The 13,685-nt window shown below is 31.3% G+C and overlaps 1 protein-coding gene across 1 annotated transcript in view; it reads left to right on the forward strand.

Moving 5' to 3' along the window:
- Positions 1 to 13,685, forward strand: part of vg (transcription factor vestigial) — a 117,922-nt gene that overhangs the window by 41,378 nt on the left and 62,859 nt on the right. Inside the window, exon 3 of the mRNA XM_088242896.1 lies at positions 1,097 to 1,285. Coding sequence (XP_088099022.1) covers positions 1,097 to 1,285 — 189 coding nt within the window. The remainder of the gene's footprint in view (positions 1 to 1,096; positions 1,286 to 13,685) is intronic.

Consider the following 13,685-nt stretch of genomic DNA (forward strand, 5'->3'; position numbering starts at 1 on the left):
CAATGAAAGAACACAAACCTAACACGAACTATACACTTGTGGAGCAGTTGATTCAATATTGGTTTGGGCGAATGAGACCATCCATTTTACTTCTACTTAGCTCCACTATCCATTTTATAGCCTTTTTGAACATTTTCTCGTTACTAATTGTTTTAATAGATAGTGGAAGTAGGTTGTAGATTTTAATGAAATAATACTAAAAATCCCTTTGTCCGAAAGTGGTATTAGTTTGTATTTGTTTAAGTTGTCTTTGTATTGAGGATCTAGTGATTATATTATTTGTATGTGATGTATTGTAGGGGTTATGTATTTCATTTGAATAAGAGTAGTTTTTGAATCTGTAAGTGTGTATTGCTTTAGCGTATAATTGCTTTGGTGTCATAAGTTGTGATTTGTGGAATATTTCATCAGTACGTGTCTGTATCGTGACTCTGAGTATTATTTTAATTATGGGTTTTTGTGCAACAAATAAACTTTTTAAAACTGTGTTACTCGCATTATTCTAACACTACGATGAACACTTACGGTTGTCGTACAAAATCCATTTCTTATAGATTCTACTCAGAATTCTCTAGTTATTGTGTCGGCTTAGCAAAGCGATGCAGGCACGATTGCAAGGTTGTAGCTGGTTTTCATTCAGCTCATGGGGTACCACTTTTAATGCCGCTGATTTCTCAGTCGTAGTTTAGTATAAGTCTATCTATCGCTTTCAATTCGTTACCTTAACCTTAGTCTCCGGTCTTCCATGGGTTTCATTGTTTTTGTCGAAATTTCCCGTAAGGTAGCAATTGAACCAAAAACGTAAAGTACGTTTGCTTGCGGTGTTTCTTCCACGTATTATTATGAACATATTTATTGATTTATAGTGCCGTCTGCACCGCATGGGTACGTTAAAATTTGCTAGTTTGAAAAACCGGCAATTCCATATTCTGAAAGCACCAAATATTTCTAGCACCAGTCAGTACAACCCCTCCCCACTTGCTTTTTCGCTACGAGGGCGGGAGCAGCAGCCTGGGTCCAGTGCGTGTTTTACCATCCCATACATCTCTAGCGAGAGTCGGTACGACCCATCCTGACTGCCTCTGTCTGTCCGCAGCCGCCACAGCCGCGGAGGAGGACGAGGACGACAGCAGCTGCCAGGGCGCGGGCGGGTCCCGGGCGCAGTACGTGTCCGCCAACTGCGTGGTGTTCACGCACTACTCCGGGGACGTGGCTAGCGTGGTGGACGAGCACTTCACGCGCGCGCTGGGCTGCGCGGACAAGAGCGCCGCGGGCACCAATAAGGGTAAGTTTGTCCTTACTCTTGTATGTACATATAGCGTTGCCGATTTGATAGACCGAAAATCCTGGAGGTAAATTAAATACTACTAAAATCAAATAGAAGTATTAAAAATATTTGCTTTTAACATATCGACGCTGGAAAGGAAAAAGTCAGCAAGCGACATGTAGCAACTTTACAGAACAGCCAATGAATTTTTATTTTGACTAATAAAAAAATCTCATACATACCTACGAATTATTTTGGTGTACAAAAAAAAGTGATTCTTAATAATCATAATAAAAAAAATTGCTCTTGCGTAGAATTGCTAAATGTCACTTGGTAACTTTTTCCTTTCCGATATGATATTAAAAAATATTTTTGAAACTCCAATTTTATATTAGTAGTTTTTTATTTGTATGTACGCACAAATTGCTATTCTAAAAAGTATTTTAAGTGAAAAACAACGTCACAACTACATACATAATATTTTACGTGTACATGTTTTCTTAAAATTGTACTGTTTCACGGGGAGCGCAGAATCCGATAGATTTTTTGACAAAAGTCAATTTACTGTACGCCAGGTTGCGGCATTTGCAATAAGGAAGTTTAGCGGCGTTTTTTAAAATTGTTTATGTCTCGTATTATCAGCGCTATGATTTTTAAAAGTTTTGTATTTTTTACATTACTTCGTCTCCAGTTATCTTTTCATTTTTATCGTTGAGTTCTGCTACTTAAAAGTGTTTTTAATAAATGAATGTCTCCATACAAGTAAATATTTGAAAGATTGAAAAAATTCAAATGTAGTTTTATTAAAATATTTATTTTTATTTTTTTCGTACATTTATAAGAAATTTCACCTTACAATTTAATGCTCTAATTTTTACCGTGCGCATAAAAACATTTTTGTATCCAATTTCCCGTAGGGCTAAAGTTGGTCATTGTAATAAATGTAAGCAATAGACGCCATAACCTCATATAATGTTTCAACTGTTTGGGTTTTCTTAACTTTTTTATTTATTACAAATATATTTGGACAATTTATAAAGCCTAATTTTCGTGAAAGTCCCCTCAAGGGCGCTGTACAATAAATAAATATCCCAGCACGTCTTGCATCTACAAAGCGCATGGACGATTGGGATTCTAGTTCCTCGTCTCCAATTATGATATATTACAATTCTGATATATAGTAGCTAGATTACAGCACGTCTTGAAGCTACAGAACGCATTGAAATTAAGTAATCTAGCCCATATTTGCATTTTTATTTTTATTTTATGTGACAATGAAGTTTGTGATATTTTAAGAAACTAAATAAAAAGCTAATTTATAAAAAAAGAAGTTAGATTACAATAAGTCTTGCAGCCACTGATCGCATGGACGGTTGGAATTTTAGACCCCATTCACTAAATTAAGATATTGAATAGTTGATAACATTTACCTATTGAAGCAGCTACTATTATTGTGGATAATGGATAAAGCGCCATTTTTGTGAATATCACCTCAAGTCACCCTTTTAAATAAATATTTCATATCAACCATGTCGGGAATCGAGCCCAACCTCCTGCGTGGTAGGCAAACGCGCTGACCATTACACCTTGAGGCTGACAATTTTTTTACATTGTAATAAACAGTATTCACCATACATAAATCGATTCTGGAAGATTTTTGCTGCATTCCGGGAGTCGAATGAATAGCATTTCCAGGTGAATCCCGGAATTCAGGAGGGTTGGCAACCCTATGTTCATATTGTATGTATCTCATGCTTAACTAGGCAGAAGCTATTTTTATTTACCGTTCATTAAAAAAAAAAACGAATGTTGTTTGTTAACATTTAGAAACATTTTTTTATATTTAAAAAATAATATCTTTTTATTTTTTTAAATGTGCATTCTCGGCGAATGCAGCCCTGGAAAACGATGAAAAAAAACACTTTCGTTCACAGTTTTTTTCTTCTTAATAAAATTTTTAAGAGCTACAAATATATTCATGGCAAAGATGTACATCCCGCTGAAAACTGAAAGTAAATCGGTTCAGTTGTTATTCAGTCTATCGAGGACATAAATGCGAACATTGCCTTTTATAAATGTGGATGGTACACATTGGCTTAGGCTCTAAGGTAATACATATTTGTATTATATGTGCATACACAATATAAATTCAACTAAACAATACTTTTATAAAAAAAGCGGTCGATAAAAAAATAGATTTCAGGAAACTGACTTTTTGATAATTACCTACGAATTTGTTATACATCACTCAAATTTATAGCCTAATTCATTTTTACTTTAGGTATTTTATTAATTTTTATTTGAGAACGATATCAAATATATTTAATCAGGGGTGCACTGTATATATTAAATGTCAGAGAATATTATTTTCTAATTTCTGAAAATCCGATAAAAAGAAATAAATTATAAGGAATTTAAGGAACGAATCTGATTGTGATCCATATAAAGCAAATGTTGTTTGTAAACATAAGAAATTTTTTTGTTTTATACACAAAAAAACAACACCTTTAATTTTTTTCTACATGGATTCCCGTCGAATGCAGCCCTGGTGATCGATGAATAAAACATTTACGCTCCGAATTTTTTTTCCACAAAACGGATTATGGATTTTAAGAGCAATAAATATAGGTTCCCATGGCAAAGCCCATCATTTTGATAAAAACCGCACGTAAATCGGACCAGCAGTTATTTAGTCTGTCGAGGACACACATACGATCATTGCCTTATATAGGATATGTAGACTAGTAAGTTATAACACCATTAAAAATAAAAACGCCTCTATAACGCCGACCAGAAACCTTACAAAAACCATTTAAATATATATCGCAGACCAGAAACCAATCTCTATTAAATGTTTCTAAATGTTCCACTAAATTTTTTCAAAATTAATTTTTAAATAGAACCCGCAATATGCGCAATCGTAAATTAAATAGTATTGATATCAATAACATATATTTAACGTCCTTTAAAAATTAAATTTAAAAAAAAATCAAGTTATTATGTCGCGCCTTGAATCCGCAGCCTATATTATGCAGGTTATGTGCAGTTCTGTATGTAGGCACATAATAAATGTACTCTGTATGGTCAACTATAGTTGTATTAAATATGATAATGTGCAACTGTGTGACCAATATTCAAAAAAAGATACGAGTATGTATATTTTTTAAAATATGTACTACATTTACATTTTAGTGATATTACAAGTTGTGTATGATTAATTATTTTATATTATGTATAATTTTTATGTGACATTTACAATAACAATATTATGCGGAAACCTCTAATTGGACTTTATGATATGTATTTATAGTATAATTGTATCTTATAAATTTATAAATGTCTTTTGGCTTTCAAATGAAATAAAATAAAATAAAACAATCTTTTTTTTTTGTTTCTTTGTTTATTTTTCCGTGCATATATTTACATAGAATTTTAATTACAAAAATACACTTTAAAAAATACATCTTAAAATTTAGCTATAACATAATTTGGAAAAAAATGCCCACAAAGATTTCAGCGTCTGAGCGTGGGTTATTCCTTTTTTAATAATTTAAAAGTTTATAGCATATAAGTGATGTATGACATAACCACGAAGAAAGCAAAAAAAAACACACAAGATCAACATATGCTGATAGAACGAAAGACAGGATTTATTTGCAGTATTTCATTATTATAATTATTTTTTATTTAAAGAAGGTGTCTATCTATTCCTTCCATGCTAATCCATGACCTCAACAAACCTACTTTAAACGGCATCAGTAATTTAATGTTTTGTAATTCTTTAGGTAGAAGATTGAAAGATCTTGGACCAACATGTAAGGAGTGCCTCTGTGCGAACTTAGTTCTGAATCCTGGAACTGACAGTACACTATCGGATCTGCCGCTAATCCGATTCAGATTATTACTCAATATTTCCCTATTTAAGTAAACATATTTCAGGCACTGAAATAAATATAATTTTCTAAAATTAAGGAGTCCACTCTCTAAGTATAGTGCATTACTGGGAAATAGTCTTTGTTTTTTGCACATGATCTTAATAATACTTTTTTGTGCAATTTCCACTTGAGCGACGTGTGAAGCCTCTGTGTCCCTTTTAATTTGAATCAGATGACATTTCCGGCCAAGACGCGGAAGATTTCGTCCCTAAAGATGTCTTAACATTGACACTTTTTTCGAAATAAAGGCGTTTCAGAAGTACAGATTAACATTTTTTAATAAAATTATTGCTGATATTGATTGTCTGGAGCCTTTAACTGATAAAGACATAGTATTAAAAATAAGTAATGATCATGACAGTGAAAACCAATAAGGATTAGAGGCATAGGAATGAGTTGCACATACTCAAGCTGTGTCTGCCTTTAATACTAGCATAGAACGGGCGGATGAAGTGGATATTGGAAATCTCAATTCGTTGTTTACGTCGCTAAATAACTCTCGTCAAAGAACTTTATGTATTTGAATTCTTTATTATACTTCAATAGTATAACATTTTGCATGATTGAAACATACTTTCTGTTACAAAAAACTTTGTTTTATTTCGAAAAATGCCTTTCAAAATATCTGCATATTTATAATCCGAACGCTTCTTATATCCGAACAGGGTATAAATTTTGGCTGTTCGGACTAATCGAGGCCCTGCTGAGTTATATTTATGTGTACATTATGAAGTAGAAGATGTAAAGTATTGTAAAGTAGATATATTTGTGTAAAGTTCGTATGTGTGTTGTGTGTACCAAAATATAGGATGGAGGTGGGTGTTCATTAGTTGCAAACTCGTTCAAAACTAATTAAATTATAGGTGGAAGAGGGGAATTTAATTACGTCTTAGGAACTTTCTCCGCTAACCCCTTGTCGGAGTTACTTACGCCTTTAGATAAGCAGCTTCATAGAATTAATTAATTCGACTTTAGCAAGGGAACTTACAGAATTAACCCACAAATTAGGAAGTTAAGAACTCCCCCCACTGCTTGAATCAATCCGTGAGAAAAATGATCTCATAATCTCCCTTTCCGCGCATTGCCCATCCAGAAAAAACATCTGATCAAGTCTGAAATGCACAATTTGTTCACTGAAGTGTTGTACAATAATTCGATTCGAGGAAATTTTCTTGTCTTAATTAACCAACAAAAATATAATTAAATAAACCAGGTCCTGGAAACCGAACCGGAAATCATTTGATTACGGTTATAACAAATTGAGATTACTTTGTATAATAATATGTATTTGATCAATTTCTCTAAACATTTTGATGATTTCAAACGATCTGATTATCTGCTTCATAATTTGACTCAATTGATTAATGACGTATCGGTACCAAATCTATTACTGATTTGATTTGATTGTGTTGAAAATAAGTATTCGTAATATTTACTAAATATCAATTTTGTCGGCAACGTTTTGACAAAAAGCCCCAGCCGGTTTGCATTTGTTTATTAACGGATAATAAAGGTTAGAATTAATATTCAATGACTGAAAATACAAAACACGCGGGAAGTAGTAACTTGAGTGTGTTTCTGATAGATAAGTCTTGACGCGATCACCGCCCCGTTACCGCACACAGGTCGGGTCTACATTAGAATTAAATATTCAAATTAAATAGCCTGTTGGAGATAGTTTAGATTGGTTTGTGGTGCCATTCGAGATTCAAGCATGACACTTTACTGATCCTCACCTGGCGGGGTCCATTCATCCTCTTTATCAGGACTATAAAAATATCACAAGACCAATTAAAATTCTATTACCCTGTAATAAAGCGCCGTGTGGAGTCCGATACGTTTAACGCTACCGAAACTTTTCATTCATGTTTTGAGTCTAAACCTCGAGATATGCGGAGAATGTAGTCGCTATTTTAGAGCTATTATCGCCTACTATTTTTCAATTGGCCCGAAGAAACATATATAAAGCCGCTCGTTTTAATATCTACATTACAATACATTTTATACGACGTCAATATATTTTGAAATCATTAACTATGCACAACTATGCATATGTCATCACTGTCATACGTATTATTATATAACTTTTGATTCCATTTTCGACATGTATTATAAATTTTGATTATTTTTATTTTTCTATTATTATTTTGTATATTTTGAATATTGTTTTGATTATTTTGCATATTGTTTTAATTACCTGTTTATTGTTTTAATATGTAAATAAATATTTTTGATTTATATACCGAAGAGTCCCGACTTAACATGGAATTTTCTAACAAGTCGGGACATAAAAAAGATATCATTGTGTCTATGTAAAATTGTGTATTTTGTGCATTAAAAAAAAATATAAAAAAATAGTACCTACTACTACAATGTTGAGATTAAAAATATGTATTAAGGTAATCTATATAATAATTTTATTTAGAAATGATTGATTGTGTCTGTCCTGTACGGGCCTGTTGTACACGTATTGAGCCGATCCACTTGGTCTGGTAAAATTAGGGTTTTATTTATTAAGTTTCTACTCGAGAGTGAAAATTTCGCTAAAGATATCGAGTAGAGATTAGTCGGCCTCATGGGGTACTGGTTCGCTTGTTTACCTATCGATTGATAAATTAAATAATTTTTTTAAAAAAATATATTTTTCCATTCCATTTTATCGGGCTCTTTTTACTAGCGTACCTATATTTTCACGGTGTTGATCTGACCGGCCATATTAACGTATAGGAACTTGAGCCTTATTATCAAGAGAATTGGAGTCATTTTCGCATGTTAAAATTACGTCGAGTAGAGCTTTGAACGAACAGAGAAAACAAAAGAAAGAAACGTAAGACGAAACGCTTTGTGTGAGGAGAAAAGAGTTTAAATTTCTCGCTTATAACTTTAAACGGACCCGAAAATGAAACTGTCAAAAGTCAAATCATGTCAAATAACTTAAACTGTATTTGTGTTAATATTATGTTAATAAAATTAGTATAAAACCACTCACCGACTTATCTGTCTACCGGTTTCGAGACGTAACCCACCCGTAACTTCGTCAGGACAATAACACTACACCAACATGCAAATATCACTACACACCTTCACCATAGTAGATTTGCAAAAATATAAAATCGACATGCAGGTTAGACACATGCTTCACTACGCCACCACCGAGGGTTAATGACTTATGAAGCTAATATTTCAAAAGGATTAACAATCGGAAAAGGAGGAAAAAGGGAGGGGGAGGGTAGGGTGACCATTACAATGAAATATCGAATAATGGACTATATTGGAAAGTTACTTGATTATTAATTAAAGGGACATTATTTTTCAAAGCCTTGTTTATGTAAAAAATCTCCATATTATTTACTTTCAGTCCTTTATTATTTATGTGTAAAACTTGAACACCGGTATCTTTATTAAATTCATGATTTGAGTCTATAACGTGGTTGGCGAATTCTGAGAAGTTGTTATTACTAAGACATCTCATGTGTTCTTTAACACGAGTATCGAAATTTCTTGACGTTCTTCCAATGTAGACTGAAGAACAAGAATTGCAATTTAATTGGTAGACACCCGAATTATTAAATACATTATTTTTATCTTTATTATTTTTTATAAGTCACATTGTAAAATTTCAACCTTTTAATCCAATAGCATCAAATGATATTTCTCGTTTGACTAAATTACGCAATATACTACAAAAAGTAATGTGCTTCAATTTTGAGATGGTAAAACATTTATACGGCTGTCAAGTCTGCGCTCGCGAATATGTAGCCATATAAACATTGAAGGGTTAAGTCGGTCTTTTTTTCCATTTGAAACATTTGCGTTTCTATGATTTACACATATTTATAATATTTTAATTCTGGGGATCATTTTTGAAGAGTTGTAAATAAGTGCGATAGAGCGGGATGCCAACCTTTGATCTGTGAGTCCGCGACACTACAACCCGATTTTACGCTATCTTTTTTATTTAAATTTCAAAAAAAGGAAAGTTTTTCAGGAATGTAAACAATTATATGCTTTTCATTATTTTTATTTTTATAGATAACTTATATAGCGTCATTTAAGCAAAAAAAATCTACGCAGTCAATGGTTATTTATTTGTATACCAACATTGTTATGTTTTTTTTTTATATTGCGAAGAGAAGGGGGTATTGTTAATAATTTTATGGGCCTTAAGATGGCCTTTAATCAAGCTTACACTAAAGAATAGCTATACACCTGAATAAAAAAAGGTTACTTATAAAAATATTATTTCTGCCAAGTACAACTGTACCTACTAAGCTTATTCCATCATTTATTTTTTGACCATACAACAGTTTTTCGTACATCTATGAACAAACTGCGTGCGTATGTACATTTACAAATACTAATAAGTTATTCGTATTAATAAAAAAACAAAACAAACTATTTAAAGTCAAGCGTCTAACGAAATATAAATCGATCATAATCGATGTGTCTTTATTGATGTATTACTTGATTACTGTGGTGTTTTACACCTAAGGTTTGTTTTAAAAGAATAAACTGTAAGAAAACAATGTTTGCTCTGCCTCACGAGACTTTTAAAAAATAAAAATTATTGTAAATAAAAAAAGATAATTCATAGATATCCCACATAAATACGGAAAAATATAACTATGATCATTGTTAAAATATCAACTAAATAAAATTTAGCCGGATGAAATGAAAATTTTGTGATCATTTTTATGCGCCAACGATATTTTACTTTAAAATATCTGGAAAAATAACATGTTTTTTAAATGGTTTAAATTTTAGATAAATGCAATCCATTTTACAAGAGAAAAATATGACAGATCGCGGTCTCATTCTAGCGCTTTACCACGTTGGACTCACGCATAAACGTAGAATAAGTAACCATGGTCGCTATCCCAGCTTTACACTGAGTAAAACTTAAGTTTTACTCAGTGTAGAGCTGGTTGATTTTTTTATTTTGAATTTCTTCGAATCCACGTCTTCGGTAATGTCGGTGTAAATACGTAATTTACCTTCCAAAAACGAATTTGAAATTAACATTGTAAAGTATTTGATGAGACGTGACATTTCATAACATGACATTATAATATAATTTCGTATAACCCTAACGGTTTTTTGAAATTATATCTAAATAAATATAAATACTGACGTAAAATATTAATTTTAATTAAGCGAAATAATCGACATGAAGTTATTTTATAACGTAAACATGAATTATTATGATTGACTTATTATTTAGTCTAGCGAATGTATTTCGAGAAACATTTATTTTGGTAAGATAAATACTGTTGTTTATTTGTTTATATTTGAATCATAATGCATTCTACATAAATGTATTTTACCAAGTCAAAAAACTATTATCTACTGGCTATTCGGTATTCGTTTAAAATATATTGTCTTTATTATTGCCTTTTTTTGTCTGTTAAAATATATTGATTTACCCAAATATTTCAATTTCGAAACCATTTTCAACGAGTAATAACTCATTATTAGAAAATGGTAATCAAGTTGTGATATAGTGGAATTCGAACCTCGGACATCTGAGCCATGAGTCCGCAACACTAACCACGGGATTACAATCCGATTAATTTTTATTTCATTTTACTCTTTACCATTCAATTATACGAGTTTTATTAAATATGAGTATATTTATATCGTGGAAATTTACAGCTCTATTCTGAGCCGTGAAAAGTTTTATTTATTTGTTGCTTAAATATGTTTATTAGGCAAGAGGCATACCGTAATAAAATTACCTCCAACTTTCATGTATACTTAGTATAATGACCACTAAAGACTCAACTTCCCAATAGAACCACTAATTTGGCACCTTGCACTAATGCTCCCAGGGAATCTGGCTAATGGTTCTCTTTACATTGCAATGTCTTGCAGCTAATGGAGATTGCAGTAAATAATAATAATACTTACTTCAAGTCAAATTTCCGAATAAAATAGTTCAAAGTTTATTTTGCCGCATATTTAAAAAAAATAATTTTCAAAACAGATTTAAATAAAAGCTAAAAAAAACGAAAAAGAAAACGTGTGGTAATAAACAACGTTTTTTTTAAAATAAAAAAAGTGAATGCCTGCGAATAAAGAATTAGAAACTATGATCACAAAAATATGTACATTTTTAGCAATAGTTGATTATTATTAAAATGCATGTCTAGTATATATTTGATTTCGTTTTGTTTCGAAGAAAAGCTCATTCTGCGTAAAATAAACTTCTTCAATTAGAAATTTCAACAGGGGTTTAAGTTTTAGGGTGACCGATTGTCAACAATGTTATAGCTTTGTGGGGTTCATAGTCCATTGATCGATGCCACACATGTTAAATAATTGACCTGTAATTATAGTGTGATGATCGATGAAGTGAGTCATCATTTTCCATAGAATCCAATAAAATAATTTATGCAACTCTAACAGTATTGCACAGAAAGACGAGATCGTCTGCTGTGATGAACATACTTAAGTTATCGCAGTCGTAGAAGTTGTGAAATATTTTCCATATTTACACCGGTGGAATTCAAATATGTGATTGCGCAGCAGGATTATACGTCGCGAAACGTAAATATTTTGACATTTAATATTAGGTGTTTATGGATGTTTGTTTGATGTGATTGTGATCGGGAATAATAAAAACAACGATAAACAATAATGATAAACAACCATGGTTAAAAAAAAATGTTATCATGTCGCTTTTTAGCACGTCGATGTTATTTCTGATTGAGTTACTGGATGACTGGAGTTAGGATAAACAGAGTTCTTCTGTAGTTGATCATTATTTTGTTACCCACCTCCTGTGGATTAAAAATACACAACATGCAGTAATGTCGGTTTTATGAAACTCCATTTCCCACTAACACAAACTTCAGACAAAAACAGACGCAGACGGGCCGCGAATTAGCTTAACGAAAAGTTCGCCACTGAGAATGTGTTGTCGTTTAATGCATTATTAAGTATTTTCATTTATAATTTATAGCAGGTTGATTACGATGTGTGTAGAATGCAATGTTTAGTGACTGCAGGACTGACTAGCGATGTTTCGTTTGGCGTTTCTAAATGCGACCGGCTGCGTCCTTAGCTGAGAATCGCACGCGAGTACTTAATTATAAAATAAGGTAATCGGTTTTACATTTGGGACAAAACGTTATTTTTAATATTAATTATTGGTATCAGGCAACTAGTTCATATTAAAAATATTGAATAATAAATCTTGAGCTGCTGTTACGACCGTTATCCGACTTTTTAATGTTGAAACCTTTGTAGGTTTTATAATTTATTCAGTAGTAAATCAATAAACCATCTTTATCACATATGCAGTGTATCTCAATCATGTGTTACAGGAAGGTTAATGTAATGTTTTTATTTAGATAGTTGTACAAATAAGATTTGAACACCTAGTTATACCTTAACTTTTAAAGCTGTAGTCTGGTAAAATGTGCGCAAAATTAGGAAATCATACGATTTCGTTATTTTAAAGTGAATGTTTTTTTTAATCGCGCAATAATAAAAAAAATATAAAAAAAACATAGATAGGATAAAAACAATAATTTTCAAATGTATTTCTATTTAAAAAAATATGCAACTAAATAAAATTACTTTTGAACCGGCAGATTACGCCATTTGAAATTAAGACTTAACTTAGGTATATGGGATCTCAATAAAGATCTTTATTGTAATCCCAGATACCTAAGTTCAGTCTAAATTTGAAATGGCGTAATCTGCCGGTCTAAAAGTAATTATATTTTAGTTACATAAAACTTTTAAGTATATTTTTTAATAGAAATACATTTGAAAATAATTGTTTTTATCCTATCTATGTTTTTTTTTTTTTTTTTTATTATTGCGCGATTAAAAAAAACATTCACTTTAAATAACGAAATCGTATGATTGTCTAATTTTTAAAGTGTATTTTTAACAGAAATACCTTTAAAAATATTGTTTTTATCTAATTTTTTAAATAATTTTTTTAAAATTATTGCGTGATTTAAAAAAACAATTGTTTTTAAATGGCAAAATCGTATGATTTCCTAATTTTGCGTTCGTTTTACCTGTCTACAGCCTTAACTGGCGTCGCGGTAAAAAAATACGTAACTGGCGTCCAAGCCCCGTTGGAGCCACCTTTAAAAAAAAATATACTAAAAATGTCCTTTGTTCGATTTTAATTAAAATTTTTGTTTATAATTACATAATTCATATTCTGTCAATTGGTAAATAAAACATCTTTAATTACAAAAATATATACTTTAATCATTCTTAAAAAACAATATTGACAAAATGAAAAAATGCAAAAACAGTGTTTAGTAATTTGACCGATGAAACTTACTACATTTTTTTTCTAAAATTGATCACATATTCTAACAAAAGAAATAATATTTTTAAGAAAAAGAAGAAAAAAAAAACAGTTTCATAACATTAACAACATAGAGATAAAAATGGGTAACATAAACTTTTTTTAATAATTGAAGCAGATTTTGCATACTTTGACGGTGCATGTGTTT

This window comes from Micrasema longulum, unplaced genomic scaffold, assembly GCF_059751315.1.
Source record: "Micrasema longulum isolate JH-2025_06_02 unplaced genomic scaffold, ASM5975131v1 h1tg000176l, whole genome shotgun sequence".
NCBI classification, from domain to species: Eukaryota; Metazoa; Arthropoda; class Insecta; order Trichoptera; family Brachycentridae; genus Micrasema; species Micrasema longulum.